Below are 20476 nucleotides of genomic sequence, written 5' to 3'. Positions count from 1 at the left end.
TTTGATGCAATCCTAGTTTCTTTGAACAAACTGGTCAGGTGGCTGGTTGAAATGAATGCAAGTGAAACAGTGCGCTGTGTATGACCCTGGTGTCATAGAGCAGGCGTTCCTGCGCAGCCTGGATCACGCAGTGCTGCTGGATTGTAGTTGTAACAGCTGATTCGATCCTCCTGCTCCGGGAGCCCGACGCTGCCTGGCTATTTATGGCAGATGCCCCTCAATTGAGGCCGCTCTCTTCAGCCCATACATGGTAGCTGTGGGATAAGGTTACTGCAACAATTTTGGCCCGCACTCCCTAAACTCTTTGGAAGTAGCGCGGTGTCGCCTCTGACCCTCAGTTTAAACTCTATTAGACCGGTGATACAAACCTGATTTGCAGAATGGACATTTCAGGAACCACCTATCTTCACTTTTGGAATAGTTTGAAGAATCACTAACTATAGGAGTATCCAGACACCTAGCCTGTGTACCTTTTCTCAGCTTCACCCCTCTTTTCCCCTCAGTTCTTTTCCCTCTGTCCTTCACCCATCTCCTGCATACCCCACTCGCTCTCCTTCTTTCTCCCTCTCCCTCCTTCCCTTTCTTTGCTTGGCTGTTCCAGGACTGATTTATTTATCTCAGAACCACAGAGCTAGAGGGAAAGCACCGGGATATATTTGTCAGCTGCTGAGGTTGGACCTGCTTCACGGTAGATGACTTAGGCTCTCTGTTTGGGTTTACCTGCTCACACCTGCACCTCCTGCCTCCTCAGCATCATTGTGTGGCGGTTTGATATCTCTCCTTCCAGGATAGATGGACTTCACCTGTGAACCACTTTTCTCGATTCCTTTTTATTGGAGCTAACGTGAGTTGCAAGTATGATTTTATCTCTGCTGGTTTAATCTTATGTCTGCTATCCTAAATTCTAAGCACATCACATATAAACAGATTACATGATTGCAAATTCCTTTATTTTTATGAAACGTCAGTCATTTAGCATAAACATATAGAGGGCAACAATGCTTAAAGATACCGGTAACTTTCTGCTTGTTTGATTAAGTAAACTTGGCATTGTGCGCAATCACCAAATGATGCGCCGTCAAATTGGATGTCATTTTTAAAATGCTGAACAGATATTTGTAGGCGAAATGCTTTGTAACAAGACCTCTTTAGCTCAATGACCATCTGTATAATGTTTCTAAGACTTTGATTTGATTATATTTTTAGAGGAATCTTTATTTATAGTTTCAGAGTGGTACAAAACACTCATAGATGACTGTTACTCCTGTAGGTGGTTGTGTTTGCAGGTTCACTGACTTTAACAACAGTCCTATAGTTTAAATGTTCTCTTTATGATTGGAAGACGTCCTTCATTGTCCCTCCTTTTCTGTCATATGCCCATGAATGGAGGCAAACTTTACCTCCAAAACACAAAACTGAACAGTCTTCAGATGGTGTCTAGCTTACATTTTCTTCATAGCCGAGTCTGCTTCTTGTTAGTTTTGCACTTATGTCTCAAGTAACCACATGGGTATTAGCATTCCAAGCCCCAGATTATAGCTGTATGGTGGTATGCAAGTGCAGCTGATCTGATGAGTATGTGCTGGGCCAGTGTGTTGTTCCGGCATCGGCCGGCATCATTTCTCCACAGTTTTGTTTTTATAGCATGTGTGCCTCTGTGAGGGGTGGTGGGGGGAGCATGTGATGCCATACACCAGTTGTTTGGTGCTCTGCACCTGCTGCACTCATCAAAGTGAACAGACAGGTTTACTGGCCGGCCCCAGGCTTGACCCTGTGCCACTGGACTCTGTTCATCCACAAATGAGAATTGAGATTGGCTCAAACCTCCAAGTGTTACGAGCTTATGTGTAGGCATTTACCCAGTTAGCAATACATGCATACATACATACTTTGTTCTGTTTTATTGGATACGTGTTTGATCTACTTTGAAGAACAGCAAGGGTTTATAGTGTGTTTCATCTCTAGAAAACAAATATTCAAATTAGAAGATTGATTTGTTTCTTTCAAGGAAGCAAAAATTTCATGTTTCTAAAAAATTATTTTTCTTTTGAACACTGAGTCAAAATAACACACCAGATAAATATTTGTTAACATGCAGATATTATCCGACAGGACATATATATCTGCTGATACACTTGCTCTCTGATGTATCCATCGGTGTGTGAATGGTAGATAGAAAGCAATTCTGCATAAGAAGGGCTCGTGTGATTGGGTAAATGAGACATGCTGTATAAAGCGCTGTGAGTGCTCTGGGAGAGTAGGGAAGTGCTATACAAGAATTGCAGGTTGACTGACTTTAACAACAGATTTCCATGCTTTTAAGCATAACTTCTCATAACTTTATCAAAGGGAAAGGATTTCTCTGGTGTGCATTAATCTTAGCTGTAGTCTAGGCTAATTAGAGCCATTTCTACTTCTTTAAAATCCTTTCATCACTCTTCTGCAGCCTGAATGAGAAACTTTCCTGACCCCTGTCTCCTCAGCTCAGCATGATTTGTGATTGTGCTGTCTGCTGTCCGCACTGTGTTAGGCAGCTATCCATTCTGGGTCTTCTAATAGTCTGGCTTTACTCTAATTGTATGATTAATGTTTAGGTTAAGGGTGATAGAAACCTCTGAAGTTGGCCAATGCATGGAAATTAATAAATGAGTTCTTTAACACAAGATCTCTGTAGATACTCAAGTGCCATGGATAATCTCTGACCGATTTTTAGCATGTGATTATGAGTGAAAAGGGAATTATTGTGCTCCTTTTCAGCTCTGTATTTTTATTCTTGGCCCCTTCTAAAGTAGTTTTGTGTGATTCACAGTTATAAATAATCCTATTTTTATCTCTTATTCGACCCCAGTGCAGTCTCTTGTTTCTTCAACACTCTGAAACAAGCCCGTTCAGCTCCTTTCCCCCTCCATTTAAGCTAACTTTCTTCTGATTGGCTGTCATTTGTAAACATAAAGTTTGTACACCATAGAGCTGGGGACTTCAGTGCCAGAACTGTGTGCCTAAGGTGTCCATATTAAGGATATCCTCTCTTACTGATATCGTGTTCTTGCTTCATAATGTTTTACAACTCCTAACTGAGGGTTTGTCGCCTTTGTTTTGGTCATTTTATTGTCTGCAATCACGTTGATTATAGTCAGTCTGAATCTCCAGTAGTGTAACATGGGCTTTAATAAGAGCAGTGGCTAATCATGGAGTCTGTCTCAGCTCAGTTGTCTGCTCTTTATCCGGCAAACAGTAGAGAAGCTGCAGAAATCGATCTGCATTAATGCAAAGTACAAAAGTAACTATGCACTGTATCTAATTGAACTGATGTTTCTCCTTTGTCTGCTCATGAGTTGCCTTAAGCTACCTCGTAATGTTGTATAATGTGAAGACAACGGACAATGTACCCCTAAAGAAAGGATAGCCAAATCATTAAGTAATCATTTCTCGCGTGAAATCGTCCTCCTCCTTTGTTACTGATTCTCTCTCGGTCTCCATCTCTGTTTTGTTTTCCTCCCTCTCTACTGCTCTGAGAGTTGATGAACTCTAGTGTCTCTCCTCTGCATCGACCTCTGTGCTCATCAATATCCATATAAGAGCAGAGCGGGCAGATTTCTGTGTTGAGCGTCAGGCAGAGCAGATGCAACTCAGCAGAGAGGAACACAGATGTGAATCTAAAGAGGGAATGCCAGAGTAAATGTTTAAGGAAGGAGGAAGCATGAAAGTTCCAGCAGTGCTTGCTCTGCTTCTCATTTGACCTGTGTGTGCATCTTGTACGTGTGTGTACATGTGTCTACATAAGCACATGTATCTCTATGTGATTTAGTGCACAATAGCTAATCAAAAAGGAAGAAATTCTCCTAATAAAGGCAGGCCAACCTTTATTAGGCAGGCCAACTTTGAGCATATTGTCTGCTGCTGCTGGAAGTGCAAAGTAGCATGTAGATATAATCAACATTTTTTTGCAATGAAATAAAAGCTTTTTGCTGTTCTACAGTAAGCACCAGATGTGCTGTAATCTTTTTTTTTTTTTTTTACTACTCTGGGAAAAGTTCTGGGAAAAGAAAATGACAGAATTAATTTATTCATGTGGACTAAAACAAGATGTGAGTAGTTAGCGGGAGCAGAGATTCATATGCTGTACAGAGTATTAGAGAACCTGAAAAACAATGCTGAGCAAAGTAACCCATCTGCAGTGTGACATCACATCGACGTTATGGAGAAGCATAGAGGAAAAAAAGAGAGCGTCTTAACGTTTAAATTTAAATGTCTGGTTTAGAAAAGAGTCACACAGGGACCAAGCTGTGCTTGTGGCCACAAGAGGAGGCTGACTGCTGTTTCTATGTAATTATCTTTTAAATCCAGATTAAAAATAAAATCTTGTGAATAAAAAGTACAGATTTATGAACCATCCATCCATTTTTTTCTCAGGTATTGTTCTTGGGTCACAGGGAAGTTGTAGCCCATTCCAGCTCATATTTGACTAGATGCACCCTGGACATGAAGATTATTTAGTACCAACCATTAACCTAACATATATACTGGTGGACTGTGAGGCAGGGCCAGAGGATTTAATTTAAAAAGAATCAAGTTTGTAACCCTGGATCAGTTTTAGCTGCTGGTTGCTGATAGTTGTTTGTTGTTCATCACTTTTTGGCAAAATTAACTCCAGGGTCAAATCAACCAAAGCAACAGACAGTACACAAGAGAGGTAAGGAAGAGGAGTGGACAGAGACAAGTGTCTCATCCCTCAGAGACGAGTGTCAAGGATGGAAGGATAGCAGCAATGGCGAAAGGGAAAGTTTCAATAGTGATAGTGAGACCTGCTACGATGTCTGGTTTGGAGACGGAGGCACAGGCAATATCGGAGCTTGAGAAGGAGAAGAAGGTGGCACAGCTGAAGATAGTAAGAGGGACCAGGAGGGTCAGGGATAGAAATGAGTATGTCAGAGGGACAGCTCAGGTTCAGTAGTTTGGAGACAAAGTTAGAGAGTGAAGGTTGAGATGGTTTAGACATTGGCAGAGGAGGACTAGTGGAGACACTAGACAAAAGATGCTGAAGACGGAGCTGCCCGACAGGAGGAAAAGACCAGATTCATGGTTGTAGTGAAGGATGACATGTAGAAGAGGATGCTAAGGGTCAGGTGAGATTGAGGCAGATGATCCACTATGACGACAACAAAATATATAGAGTGTAAAGGAAATTTGGGGAATGATTTCTCTGTTTAGTTAATCAGTGTGTATAATGATTTTTTTATTGTGTCATTATGGTTAATATTTGGAATCAGTTAATCATTTTTTTCTTTATAATGTTGACACATAGCAGTTTAAACTCACCAAATGACTTCATGGAAATTATTTTTCTTTAACTCACTAAAGTGGCTGCAGATTGTCATGCAGTGCAGCAGGAATGGTGTGCACGGGAATTAAGTGCTTGTTTTTGTGAGTTGGAATATTGTCTTTAACTCGGAATGCAAAAGCACAACATTGTACTCGACACAAGCCCCCCATAAGTATCATCACAGAAAGTTTTAAGCCCAGTAAAGCTAAGGCTGTCAAAACAGATTCAAACAAAGTATCCTATGGTGTTGCTGTCTGTAGTAATACCTCCAAACTTAGCTAAAACTCTTTATGTCCAGCTTGGGCTTCTCAGGTCAAGCGTGATTAGCAGAGAGATGCTTTGATGCTGAGTCATGCAGGGATTTGTTAAGTGGTGTTTACATGATGTTCTGGGTGTTGAGTTTTATTGAAGGTTGCATGACAGCGTTTGTACATCCTGTGCTGAAAAGTGATGAAATTGTAGAGCAAAGTTTCACATTGTGTCTTCCACCTAACAGACCGTGAGACCACCAAGTGGTCTGAATGTGCACATCCATGCCTTTAATGTCGCTGACGGCCTGTTAACATCAGAGTTTTGTTGCTATGATTTATTTACAGATAATGTTTTGGCAGGATATCCTCATTTCAAAAGTGAAGTATTTTTTTTTTTAATTTAAAATTTAGATTTGCTGATATTGTGCATTAAGAAAGCTCATTTATTGTACAAATGCACTAAAAATTGTACAAAAATTGCATAAGTGAGATATTTACAGCTGACTTTTTAAATGATATCCCCATATAAAATTAAGGAGACACTTCTTTATTGGGTTACTGTAAATTTTGAATGATAGAAGAGGATTGCAAATCAGATCTTAAACCTGTGCGCTGGTCGTGATGTCTGACACGAGTTCCCATCTTGTCATCAGCTCATCCACCCATAGTCCTTCTTTATTACTTGGAAAGCTTGAAGTATTACATCCCCTGCCAGTGTGGTTTACTTCTAAGAAAAGCCTTATGAATGACGTCTGGCAGATTTTGAAATGATAAATTTGTATGCAACCAATGAGACAGAGAATGAGTGAAAGAGGATGTCTTGTGTTTGTTGCTACTGGAAGTGGTGGAGAAACCGATAAGACAAAGTGAAATAAAATGAATGCAATAAAGAGTAGAAGAGAGAGAAAGACATGGAGAATGAGAAGGAGTTGTTGGGAATGAGTGGGAGAGACAAGAGGAGTGTGTGAGGCAGATGCACGGATGGCAAATCTGGGGAAGGAAAAGAAGGAATGGCAAGGAAAACAAGATAGAGCAGCGGGGAGAAGGCATGGAGATGGTCCCTTGATAAACACAGGCAGGCTGCCTGACGGGGTGACCTCTCTCCGAGGCAGCCACTCACAACACATGTTGCCTTATTAGGGGCGTCTACAGGGTGCAGAGGCAGACTGGAGGAGGTGGGGGTAGTTTGTGTGTGAAAGGGTGAGAAAACGCATCACGCAGAGAAGACGAGTGAGTAAGCAAGTGATTCCAAAACTGTGTAACAAGATTTTGTTTTTAAATCAGGTCACTGATCGTTAAAAACAACTTCATCCTCTGTCATCTACAGGAAACACTACAGGCTCCATACATCCTTGCTCCAGGTGCTCTACACATTGTGTTTTTAGGGCTTTTTATGCCTCGTACATTGCATCACATATAAGCATTTATTGTCACAAATAGCAGAGAATGATTGAAACTGTGGCCCACAAACAGCTAAGAAATCTCACATGACTAATTCTGAATTTTGAGTTGTTTTTATTTACCTTGTGCTTTTAATGTACTTTGAACTATAAAGTGTTTTTTAATTATCATATATAATTTTAGCAGTAAGCTACGCTACCTAATGTTGTATTTGTGATACAAACTTTCTGCTACAAACATTACATATACGAGGGCAAAAACAAGAGTGGGAGAAAATGGATGGATGGATATTTCAGAGTTTAAGTTCTTAAAAACAGAGAGCTTTTCATACATTCTCCCAATATACAGGGTGGGCCATTTATATGGATACACCGTAATAAAATGGGAATGGTTGGTGATATTAAAGTCCTGTTTGTGGCACATTAGTATATGTGAGGGGGCAAACTCCTCAAGATGGGTGGTGACCATGGTGGCCATTTAGAAGTCGGCCATCTTGGATACAACTTTTGTTTTTTCAATAGGAAGAGGGCCATGTGACACATCAAACTTATTGGTAATGTCACAAGAAAAACAATGGTGTGCTTGGTTTCAACGTAACTTTATTCTTTCATGAGTTATTTACAAGTTTCTCTTTGTTCACAGCCATTGACATGTCGAAGAGGTTAACACGTGAGGAGCGGATCGAAATTGTGTTGATATCTGGTGAACGCAGTAACCGGGTCATTGCAGCAGATTTCAATGCAAGACACCCTACGAGACCACCCATCTCCCATGCTACAGTTAGCAAACTGCTTGCTAAGTTTCGTGAAACTGGTTCAGTGTTGGATTTGCCAAAATGTGGACGCAAGAAAACTGTCACTAATGAAGAAACATCAGTGGCTGTCCTAGCTTCATTCAGCAAGAGCCCACAGTGTAGCACTCGCCGCATGTCACTGGAGAGTGGCATTAGTCAAACATCCCTTCGGCGGATATTAGCTACTCACAAATGGCACCCTTACAAACTCCAGCTACTGCAGCATCTCAACGAGGATGACCCAGATCGGCGCACAGAATTTGCAGAATGGGCAAAACAAAAATTGGAACAGGACCCTCAGTTCACGCAGAAGATTTTGTTCAGTGATGAGGCAAACTTTTATGTGAATGGTGAAGTTAACAAACAAAACCACCGCTATTGGTCTGACACTAACCCACATTGGATGGATCCCTCCAAGACTGTTGGAACAACAAAAGTGATGGTTTGGTGTGGTATATGGGGTACAACGATAGTGGGTCCATTCTTCATCAATGGAAACCTCAAGGCCACTGGATATTTGAAATTGCTACATGATGATGTGTTTCCCTCTTTATGCACTGAAGCTGGCACGTTCCCTGAGTTTTTCCAGCAAGATGGTGCACCACCACATTATGGGTGCCAGGTCCGAGCATTCCTAGATGAACAGTTTCCTGGAAAGTGGATTGGTCGTCGTGGGCCAGTTGAATGGCCCCCAAGGTCTCCCGATCTGACCCCCTTAGACTTTTATCTTTGGGGTCATCTGAAGGCAATTGTCTATGGTGTGAAGATACGAGATGTGCAGCACCTGAAACTACGGATACTGGATGCCTGTGCTGGCATTTCTCCTGCGGTGTTGCTATCAGTGTGTGAAGAGTGGGAGAAGAGGGTTGCATTGACAATCCAACACAATGGGCAGCACATTGAACACATTTTATAAGTGGTCAGAAACTTGTAAATAACTCATGAAAGAATAAAGTTATGTTGAAACCAAGCACACCATTGTTTTTCTTGTGACATTACCAATAAGTTTGATGTGTCACATGGCCCTCTTCCTATTGAAAAAACAAAAGTTGTATCCAAGATGGCCGACTTCTAAATGGCCACCATGGTCACCACCCATCTTGAGGAGTTTGCCCCCTCACATATACTAATGTGCCACAAACAGGACTTTAATATCACCAACCATTCCCATGTTATTACGGTGTATCCATATAAATGGCCCACCCTGTATATTTCCATGTGTTAAATCACTAAAGGTGGCCAGCTGTTGCACTGCTGGAGGACATTATGTCACGACTCTCTGAACTCTCACTGTGACCTCCAGGGTGCTGCGTCGTCCTCACTCGTCTCACTGATGTAATGACTGACAGAAGTGGCTTCTGCCATTTCTTCAATAAAACTGCCTCTGCACCAGCACTATGTGATTATCATATATGCCTGACTCGCTGGCATATTTTTAGCAGCAAACAATGAACATGAAGCAGGTGCTGAAGCAAAAAGCAATGATCTTATAGCACAGTTTTGATGGAGTATGATGAGAAGGAAACCAAATTTAAGGCCATTTCTTATCAGCCACATCCCTGTATATGAAAGCCTTACTGACTTCAGGGTGAAACTGATAGCCTTGCAACTAGAGTGAATCATTGCTTTGGGAATACACTGAATTTTATTTTCTTGTAAACTGTAATACTAAACTAAAATACTAATAAATAATAAATACTAAAATGACTAAAAGTTTCACAGCCACACTGCAGGCGATCTGGGTCACTTTGGTATGTGGTACTGAATCTGATACATCTGATGGTTTAGAAAGCGACTGCTGTTTGAACGGTCATGTCGCTTTAAATCCGTCTTTTACGTCACTGACACAAGACAGACACCAATTATCAACGCCGGAGAAGATTCCTGGCCATCCCGTGTAGATGTTAGTGAAACTGTTGGGAAGACAAAGTTGGAGAAATGTGAACATTTTATTTGTACTGTATAATCTGCAGATTCTGACAGACATTTCCAACTATCCTTTGAAGCACCGCTCCTCTCTAAAACAGCAATAAGGATAATTATTAGGCCATATATAAATAACAAAATAACTCTATAACTTAAAACAGAGCGCGTTGTGTGTGACGTCTTCTTTTGCGCATGCGGGCCGCTTTGAGGGGTCACACAAGAGTGCGTTTGCTGTCGCATTTTATTTGTAGTGTGAACAAGCAGACAAAAAATCGGATTTGATCAAAAAATCGGAACTGCGCATTAAGACCTGCAGTGTGAACGTAGCCTAAGAGCCTAATCATAATATTAATGCAGTGTTTGGCTTCAGTTTATAGAAGTTTGATGGCAATTGGCAATGTTGGCTGAAGCATGCCCTTACTATGCCAGTGTTAAGCTACCATCTGACTTCCAGTAGTCCTGGGCCCCACACCACCACCTGCAGTCCTCCTGGCATCCTCCTCCAATCCTGTTCCAGAGTTTTCATCATCAAGGCTAATTTCTGCCTGTAATCTGATTAGGGTTCTGAGCTGCTTTAGCACCCTGCTGTGCTGTCTCTCCCTCTTTCTCTCGGCTCGCTTGCGTGCACGAACACACACCGACATACACACCGGCATTGCACGACTGCCAGTCTGTCCAGGCTGTAGCTTGCTTTGTGGCCAGTCACTCTGTTCTGCATATCCGTGTGTGTATATATGTGTGTGCGTGCGAGGTCGTGTCACCACCTCCATCCCTCCTTTTCGGCTTGCTGGTAGCAACCTTCATCTTCACTGCTGCCACTCCTGCTGTCCACCACCGTTACCACCACTGTGACCAGAGGGGAGTATAGGCGTAGGCTATCCTTCTGTTCTTCTCCCTAAACATGTTTCGAAACCCATGGATCTCTAGTTACCATGTGAACCATGTGCAGCCCTCTGGCACAGGTAAGGCCTGCTGAAGAGGAAGAGGCTTTAGGAAGACTTTCTTAACCCACTTGAATACCTTTAACTGTCTAGATTAGCTTGGAAGATCCATGCAATTTAGCTCTTAGCTAAGAAAAGTGACAGAGATTGATAGATGAGGTGATTCACCTTGAGACTTCTTATTGGTTGGATCAAACAGTTGTGATATGAGATTTAAACTATGCAAAATTTTTTAAATTAAGATTATGATACTAAAAAGTGTGGTTTAGCTACTCTCATTTAGCACTTTATATTTCAACAGGTAGATGCTCCTGTGGATGCCTTATCTTGTAAATGCACTCTTCATGAAACGCTTTGTAAAAACATCACAAGGTGTATGATGGGAAGACACTGTGTGGAAAGCAAAGCCCTAGTTCACTCAGGGAGTCTATTTTGCACCTCTGAATATTTATAGAAAATCCCTCTCCTCTCCACGCTCACTTTAGGACCGTCAGCAGCCTAAGCCGCTCTCTGGCAGTGCCAGCTTTGATGCTTGTGCTGCTTGTTTTGTTGACAACCTGCAGGCGTTTCCAAGGAAAGACAAGCTGACATCTGTACAAGGGGCTTTCCACCAGAGGAAGTATGTTAGTGAAATCACAGACTGACAGATACATGCAGCTCTACGAATTCCCACAGGCTGTGAAAACGCTGAATGTTTGTGGATTTGAGAACAGATAATGCCAAAGGTTATGGCGTTTATTGATCGCACATGTGAAAATACAGAAGTACAGAGTACAGAAGTAGTCATGGACAGCTTTTCAGCAATCTGTGTTTTGTAAACAGAGAAGAGCATAAATTATAAAATGAACGAGTCTAACAGATTTTGATTTCTCTGAAGTCACCTACATGTTACCGAGAAACCCTTAAACTTGATACTTGTCAGGATTTTGCCTTCTCCAGAACCACATCTTTACACATCCACGCTTCCTTCCTACCCTGCAAAACAAAAGTTGCACAGCATTGCCACACAGTCACTCGGGGGCCAAAATAAGATGTTATGGAGGCGTCTGGAGCAGTAATGTGATCGGTCCCCTATACTGGGATACAAGTTTACAACAGGCTGCTGTTGCTGTGACATGTGAGCGAGAAGGTCAGATATCAGTTGGGAACTGGATGTGAACTCAGAGTTTTCTTTTTTTGAAGTGAGCTCATTGTGGGGTTGGAAATTTCCTGTGAGAAATGAACCAAGTGTTTAGTTTGAGAAGAGCACAGCAGCAACTCTTGGTTAATCGCTCTATAATATCAACCTATTTTATATCGGTCTTGTGTTTTCCCATCAAAATAATCCTGTGAATTATTTCAAAATGTCTTTGTCTGTCTGTTCCCAGCTTGGTAGGTGTTTTGTCCAAAGCTGGACATGGTTTCGTTTAATATTGATTAAGTTATTTATTGATTGATTTTTGTTTCCTGCATTAAATGTCATTGTTTACTTTAACTTAAATTCTTGTGCCCATGTAAACAGATTTTCTAATGTTGGTAAAAGGTTGTTGTTTCCTCATAAAAAATTAGATTGTGAATGGGTTGAAGTTTTGATTTTCCTCATCTTTAAATGTCAAAAGAAAAATAATATAAGGCTATATGTCTTGTACTGATTGTTGGATTGGTAGGTGTTATAGTACACTATAAAAAAAAACTCCACCAAGCAACACTGGTGGATATGTATGTTGTTTGAAGTACTTTGAAATCAAATATGGATAAGGACCGAGCAATTCAGTCGTGGATTTATACAAGTTTCAAACACAAAAACACATATTTAAAGTGCAGCTAGACAGGATTTAACACCTCTGGAAAGTGATCGAAGCAACAAGGCTTTTCCATTCTTTCTTGATTGTCTCTAAGCAGTACAATTATAGCATAGTTATACCATGTATGCTACAACCATGCTACCCGAATTGTATGCTTGTAAATACAATAGAGCAAAGATTGTGCCATTCTTTTGTTTTATTGTAAAGTTGTAGTTGTTTTTTTACATTTAGATGTAACTTTAAAGTTCAAAATAGCTCAGCTGTTCAGAAGGTTTTAAAAGACTTTCTTTATGATGCATATTGAGCTGTTTCTTGTTCCTTTTCTTAAATTTTGTTTCAGGTTTTGTCTTTGATTAGTGGATAAAGAACTCTGTAATACATTATAGTGAAACATACGGTTTATTTACGGGGCGACCGTGGCTCAGGGGGTTGGGAATCGCATCTGTAACCGGAAGGTCGCCGGTTCGATCCCTGGGCTCTCTGTCCTGGTCGTTGTGTCCTTGGGCAAGACACTTTACCTTGCTTGCCTACTGGTGTTGGCCAGAGGGGCCGATGGCGCGATATGGCAGCCTCGCTTCTGTCAGTCTGCCCCAGGGCAGCTGTGGCTACAACCGTAGCTGCGTCCACCAGTGTGTGAATGAATAGTGGTATTGTAAAGTGCTTTGGGTGCCTTGAAAAGCGCTATATCAATCCATTATTATTATTTTGATACAGATGCTTCGGTACTTGCAATGCCAACATATATATGTATATATTTATTATTCAAGTTTAACTGTGTCTTGTTTCTCTTCTCAGGATTTGGATCTAAAGCGTCTACCAAACTTTGTACCTCCACCTCGCTGCCAACAGACACCTTAAGGTCAGTAAAGAATAAACTCTCTTTATGTGAAATCACGATGGGATACCAATATTAAAACAATTTAAAAATGGGTTTATAGCAGGTGGATTTATTTATATAGCTACCTATAATGTAAACTACTTAAAGTAAATGATATGCAGCATTTACTGTTATTTTATGTTTTGTTATCTAGGGACGCATTGAACCGATCTATATGATTTACTTACTCGAGTGCTTTAGCTTATCATGCTTAGTAACCATTAAAAGCTGAGATGCCTGGACCAGCTTATGCTAAGAAACCTTTTAGTTCACATGGAATTAGAGCTATAATACCTCCTTCAGGACCACACTGCACCAAGCTCCGTTTTGCATTAGTTTACAGGACAGCGTTAGTGCTCTGGGGCTACAAGCTAAATAGCTTCACTTCTATATAAATTATAAGATAAAATTAAAGGTATCTGGTCCTAAAAATGAAGAGTAGCACCCTAAAATCTTATTTAAAAGATGACAAGAGCAGCTCAATGAGATTTAATTGTATGTAGTTCAGTTTTAGCTTTATGTTTACTCTTACATCATGTTAGCTCAGCATCACTTCCAGAACTTTAACGCACACAACTGATGTTAAGATTTATGTTTAAGTGATGAATAAAATAGTTGGAGAAGCTACTGGAAACAAAAGAAGGGTGAGCTTAATTATCCTGGCTTGTGTGATCATGTTCATGTTCATCTGTTCATGCTGCCAAATAAAATCATTAAGAGAAGACCTTAATTGGCGGTTTCTAATTAAGGAATTGATGACCTCTTTCTTAAGTTGGATCTTAATAGATGCTACACCAGCTGAGCTTCAGCGTTACCTGCTTTTACCTCTTTAGGACAGGTCAGCTGAGGAAGAGTTGTTGTGAGGGCTAAAGAGGAATCTAGTTGGCTATGTGAGGTTTAGAGCATCATTAGTTTTCTTTGGGTTGACTTTAGACTTCCTGATTAAAAGAATAGAAGTTTATTGCATCATAAGTTTCATATTGGTTTGTGTCTTCTTCTCTTCTTTTTCAGTTTTCAGAGTGACTTCTCCTTGAATGACAAGACCGCTTTGGTCAAGAGTGTTTCAGATACAGATGCCAAACTTCTGGTTGTCCTCCCCAAAGGTGGGCTTCACTTCTAAACACTTACAAATAATAACACAGAATAAATTAATGTTTAGTTAGTCATGCCATTTCTTTAACTCAAATTTCTGGTCCTACTTTTAGTTTCAGAGTTGAAGAAATATTTTGAGGGAGCGGTCAGAAAGGATTTGGGAATGAACAGGTATTTTCAAGAACGACAACGTATTTTGATGTAAACATGTCAAAGACTTCCTTCACTTCTAACCTTCACCTGCTGTATGTTGTCTCCAACAGGAAGGAGAGGATAGCCCGGCGCCTGGAGGGCATTGAAAGTGATGCACCACCTGCACTGGTGCCTGGTGGATTGGTCGCCAACAGGATGCTTGAGGAGGATCCCCCACGATACACCCGCGCCTCAGACCCCTGTGAGCCTTGCGTGATGGGTAAGCATGGGATGATGCATTGCTGAACTGTGCTGCTTTAATTGGACTACTGAAATATGTCTCAACAATTGAAGAGGACCTCATTTCTAACTCTATATATGCTTTAATAGACTCTATTAGAGTAGGTTGGCATAGTTGGGTTTTGTGCAGACCCACAGCTCATTGTCTGTCTGAAACAAGGGGAAACCTCCCTCTTTAAGACATCCTATCCTCAGATTAACAGATTTTTTTTATGCAAGGTGCATCAGCATGCACAGATCAGATGGAAAGTACAGGAAGTCAGCCTCAGGAACAACATAGGGAATCCTGTCAGCTTTTAAAATACAAAAACTCAACATGACACTTCTGAAACAATTTGGAGCTTTTGAAATAATGGAATGAAACCACATTGGAGATGCAATGTCAGTGTGTGTATTCCCAGAATTGGTGTTATCTCAACATACCTTTGAGCAATCAAGCACCCCTGAAACTGCTTGTAATTGCATGTTGCCACAGTTTGCAAGATGGGAAGTAAAAAAGTGATACGAATGTCTGAGAATGTTCTGTTTCACCACATCAGAAAAATGTCCCCCTTGTGTAAACTGCATCTGTGTTTTTTAAAAAACGTATTTTGTACAATCATGTGAAAAGGAACGTTTTCTCAGGACTACACAATCACTCTATGATTCAGCAGTAGTAGTTTTCTGTATGACTTTATCCGTCTCTCACATAACTGTCGAGGAGTTTTGGCCAACTGCTCTTTACAGCATTGATTCAGCTCATTGAGGTTTGTGGGCATCTGTTTATGGACAGCTCTCTTGAGGTCCCACCAAAGCATTTCAATCAGGTTGAGGTCTGGACTTTGACTGGGCCGCCGTAACACCTTGACCATTTTTGTTTTCAGCTACTCTAAGCTGTTGTAGATTTACTTCTGTGCTTGGGATCATTGTCCTGTTCCATGACACAATAGCTGTCAGACTAATGGGCTCTTTGACGCTACAATACATTGGTAAACTTTTGGTGAACTGAATTACCGTATTTCCCGGACTACAAAGCGCACCTAAATATTAGCCGCACAAGCTAAAATCAGGGGAAAATCCTGTTTTGTACATACATTAGCCGCACCTGACTAAAAGCCGCAGGTGTTTCAATGTTGACTTATCATATGTAAGAGAATATGCACAAAGGGAATTGTCAGGAAAGAGATGGCTGTTTGGAGACATCACTTTTATTAATATTTTGAAAAACAAGTTATGGGTACATATTTGCACATGTAGTACATAACAGTAGCCTACAGCACACCAGAAAAATAGATTCGGACTACCTTTTAGGCTCAGGTGCAGTGACACAGCTTTAACAAGAAGAAAAGTCAGTCATTCACCACCATCTTTCTCTTCTTCCTGCGCACTAAAACCACCAAAGTCCTCTTCTCCAGTGTCGGATACAAACAGGCTCAGGATGGCTTCGTCATCCACTCTCCGCTTCTCTCCTTCGTTGTCACTTTCAAAACCAAAGAAATCCTCATTGTCAGTGTCAGAGTCGAACACCCTCAGAAGGGCCGTGGCGGTGTCCTCCTCTCCATCATGCAGCAGTCCAGCCCTTCAAAATCCGTTGGTGATCGTGGATGTTTTCACACTTTTCCACGCTGTCAGAATCCACCGGTGGAGTTGGGCATAACTTGCTTTTTGGGCATAACTTGCAAGTTTATCGCCGCTCATCATCCACGACTCCCGCTGAACGCGTACCGCTACTTTGAAGTTTGTTTTTCGCGCTACTTCGTACGGCACTACGTTGCCTGGCGGACGGACATGTGACTAACATACCACTCTTGAACCCCGATCCTTCCGCCAGGCAACGTAGTGCCGTACAACAGCGGAACACACAAAACAAATCGTCTTACGATATGACAAAAATCACGGACAATCCATAGAAAAGCCGCACCTGACTAAAAGCCGCAGGGTTCAAAGCTTGTGCAAAAAGTAGCGGCTTATAGCCCGACAATTACGGTATGTCGACTGCCCAGACCCTGTAGCAAAACAAACCCAAATCATCAACCCTCAACCATCCTGTTTGACAGTTGGTCGGAAGTGTTTATTTTGTTATATGTCTCTTGTTTTTCTTCAAACATGGTGCTGCACGTTCTGGCCAAACTTCGCTTTGGTCTTGTCCATCCAAAGAGCATTGTTCCAGAAGTCTTGTGGTTTGTTCAGATGCAGCATAACAAACTTATGCCATGCTCATGTTCTTCTTAGAGAAATTGGGCTTTCTCCTGGCAGTGCTTCCAAATAAGCCATACCATGCTAACTGAGGCCTGTAGACTTTAAGATGAAAGCTGGAAAGAAAGCTGGAAAACCTGTCAAAATACAGGTAAAAGTCCAAAATTTATGCCATCCTTCCCAAAAAGTTGAATCTGTTTATCTGGAGGTCGCGTTTTCAGTGGGAGAAACGTTTCATCACTCATCCAAGTGACTTCTTCAGTCTCAGCTGCCTGCTAGTTTCCCCAACCTTATAAAGCACAATTGCACAATGACTGGAAGTAGCCCACTGAATGAACAATGGGCTGTGTGGTCAGTTCCTTGATCATGACCAAATTCTCATGACCATTGATCAACAACCACTGATCAAAGCCCACGGATAGATGGCCATGAGTACCATTCACAGAGAGTTGGGGAATGGCGGCAATCACAGCATTGTAAGATGGTGACAGATGTACCCTTAGGCCCCTAGGTCCTTGATTCAGCGATGGTCCTTCCCTTTTTACATAATTGGCCTCCTTGTGTCCCCGCTCAAATCTGTAGGTGTAAGTAGACTGCAGAGTCCTGACCTGAGGAGTTAGCTCTTCTGTGTTGTGCCATCCGTTTCACCAGAGGTTGTTTGGTTTCCCCGATGTATAAATCCTGGCAATCCTCCTGGCACTTAACAGCGTACACTACATTACTCTGTTTGTTGGGGGACCCGATCCTTGGGGCAGACCAATTTTTGGCGCTGTGTGTTTTAGGGTTTAAAAGCCACGGAGATGTGGTGTTTACAAAAAATGCATCTCAACTGTTCCAATACTCCTGAGACATATGGGATCACTAAGGGTTTTTGCTTATCCTTCAAATTTTCCAAAGCCATTCAGCAGACTGGATTGGGGTCTTTGCCGGGATGATTCTGGCCTGGGATTATGTCATTGTGTTATCACACTCAGTTAATAAAATGCATTTGATTAGCAGCACCTGGCATCTACTTTTCCCCTTAATTCTTAAAGAAGTGTTAGGGATATGCTAGTTTTTCACAGGCCTGCATTGAGTTCTGTGAAGAATGTTCTTTTTCACATGGATCTATACTTGATCTCTTGAGCATTGTTCTGCTGTAAGTGTGACTCAACTTCAACATTTTCAGTTTACAAACGTGTGACATGATTTTGGTATCATTTTTAGTTCTCCAGGGTTATTGCTGATAATTAATGAAGTATTTTTACTATTTACCACAGTGAAACGCTACAGCCGAGAGGAGACGGTGGCTCCACAGAAGCAGGTGTCATCTCCTGACAGGTCACCTCAGGTCAAAGGTGGTGCTGGCAGCAGCCGCCCAGAGCCAGTGTTGGTTTATGTTGACCCAGTAACACTATCCACCTCTTCTACACCCACATCTGGCCCCACAGAATCCACAAACCTCAGTTCTAAGGCTGAGCGCATCGCCCGCTACAAAGCTGAGCGCCGGCGCCAGCTCTCAGAGCGTTATGGCATCCTCCTGGATCAGGAAGCGGACAGCGATTATATACCACGCTACCGTTCCAGGCGTGATCCAGACTCCGCTGACAGACAAACTGCTGCCAGGCGAGACAGGGACAGACCAGAAGTAGAGACAGAAGGACGCGACCCTAGGGTGCCGTACCGCTCTGGAGTGGGCAGGGTTTCCATGAGGACTCACCCAGATCCTGCGCCTGTTAGCACATCAAGCTCCTCCGAGTCAAACCAAGCCCCTCCCCCCTCTCAAGAAAGACCAAGCCGATTTTCAGAACGGGAAAGAGTGATGAATATGGAGAACTATCGGCGTGGTGGAGCTCAGGAGCGCTCAGTCTCTTCTAGAACAAGGACTCAGGAACAGCATCCAGCCCAGCCCCAACAACAACAGCAACCCCATCAGCAAGATGCTGCCCAGCAGGAGCCAAGTCCAGCCACCACCCGGGACTACAGCATTGCAGCAGTGCCCAGCTCCCCTCGCACTGCCCGCCGGGCATCCCTGCCCTCCACTCGCTACGGCATCTCACCTGGGGATTTATTCATTGAGCAGCAGGCCCAGAGCATCCTAAACAGGCAGGGGTAAGATGACAAAATAAAACAAAATGCATGCAGTCAGGTTAAACTTTGTTATCTTTTACACTAATACCAAAATACAGCACAAGTATATGTTAATATAACTCCAAAAAATTAGATTAGAATAATAAAATACTGCATAAATACTAACACCCCACATAAATTATTGTTAGCTAAACTTCTGTTATTGTATTCCTACTTTAGCATAACATTATTGATTCTCCTATTTTGTTGTGTGGTTTTACTCCATGCACCTGCAAATACTTTAAGATTTTACTGCTGTCAGTAGTGCATCGGTGATCATACCATAACATTTCTGATGCTTCTTTTTCAGTTAATATTTCTTAATAATCCTTTTCATATGCTAATTTTTAATTACTTTTTCATCATTATAAATTCAAATTATTATAAAATATGTATTTGCAATCTTGTTAGAATTTGGTGTTTGTAAAAAAAAAAGCTTGAAAGAAGTATTTTATCTTTTCAAAATCTATAATCTGGAGTTTGTGGCTCCCATTATCTGCTGAGCTTCTTAGCTTGTGGCTTTTACCACTGTGTCAGTGCTAGGATCTTTCTGGACTGTGGGCCCAGCTCAGTCACACTTGGCCTGCTCCAGTTTCACATAGAAAGAGGCTCTGGGGAGCTCATCAAGGAAAGGTTGTACGTGAGAGGGATGATTGCAGGGCTGGATTTTGCTTGCCTTTAGAGTCGAACCTCACTTAACAGCAGCCTGGTTCATTAAGCAAAGAGTTTGTCAGTTTCTATTATAAACCTGAAGACGCCACCACAAAAGGAACGAGACGCTTAATGGATGTGAACGAATTCAGGGTGATGACACTGTGGCAAATCTTATATGAAGCCTATAAATAATGTTCTTACTTATTAAACTTGACTCTTGTTGTAGTTGTAGTTGTCGCACAGTCCAGCTGCTTAGTGCACATTTGGTTTCTAAGAACTAGAGCAGAAGTTTCTCTCAGGGTTTGATACTGATGCATGAAATCATCCTGTAGCCTGGCCGCCCTGTCAAAGAGCGACTGGTCTCTCAACACAGACTCAGAGAGTGATGCTCAGACAGACTTCACCTGGCCCTCAAGGTACAGTCCACTTGGGATGCCGTTAGTGTGAAACCCCACCAATTGCCCACTGTCCACTGGGTACATATGGTTTTATAACACAGCACTGAGGCACTAAATAAAGTCCAGGTTATGATTGCTCATGTGATATTTTCAGGTAAAAACCAGGCTGTGCTTTTCTTTTAATGCAGTCCTTTTCTGGGAATAATGGTGTGCAGAAGGAGTTTGAAATGTCTTAAGTGCAATTTTCCTAAAAGCCTTGAATAAAGCCTTGAACAATTTTGAAACCTGCTTACTTATATACTATAATACTCCTGACAATA

At 41.8% G+C, this 20476-nt stretch overlaps 1 protein-coding gene across 10 annotated transcripts in view; it reads left to right on the top strand.

Annotated features, from left to right (window-relative positions):
- Positions 1 to 10087: 10087 nt before the first annotated feature.
- LOC102294716 (supervillin) overlaps positions 10088 to 20476 on the top strand; it is a 48366-nt gene continuing 37977 nt past the window's right edge. For 5 of the 10 annotated variants that reach the window (XM_042219055.1, XM_042219054.1, XM_042219056.1 and 2 more), the window contains exons 1-7: positions 10088 to 10656; positions 13215 to 13278; positions 14308 to 14399; positions 14502 to 14559; positions 14652 to 14800; positions 18255 to 19086; positions 20091 to 20174. In XM_042219055.1, coding sequence (XP_042074989.1) covers positions 10596 to 10656; positions 13215 to 13278; positions 14308 to 14399; positions 14502 to 14559; positions 14652 to 14800; positions 18255 to 19086; positions 20091 to 20174 — 1340 coding nt within the window. In that variant the 5' untranslated portion in view covers positions 10088 to 10595. The remainder of the gene's footprint in view (positions 10657 to 13214; positions 13279 to 14307; positions 14400 to 14501; positions 14560 to 14651; positions 14801 to 18254; positions 19087 to 20090; positions 20175 to 20476) is intronic. The other 5 variants (XM_042219053.1, XM_042219058.1, XM_042219057.1 and 2 more) reach the window with 5 other exon arrangements.

Source organism: Haplochromis burtoni, unplaced genomic scaffold (genome assembly GCF_018398535.1).
Source record: "Haplochromis burtoni strain Fernald_Lab_line unplaced genomic scaffold, NCSU_Asbu1 Contig_27, whole genome shotgun sequence".
NCBI classification, from domain to species: Eukaryota; Metazoa; Chordata; class Actinopteri; order Cichliformes; family Cichlidae; genus Haplochromis; species Haplochromis burtoni.
The sequence above is the reverse complement of the archived record's forward strand: the minus strand, read 5'-3'. Positions and strand labels throughout refer to the sequence as shown.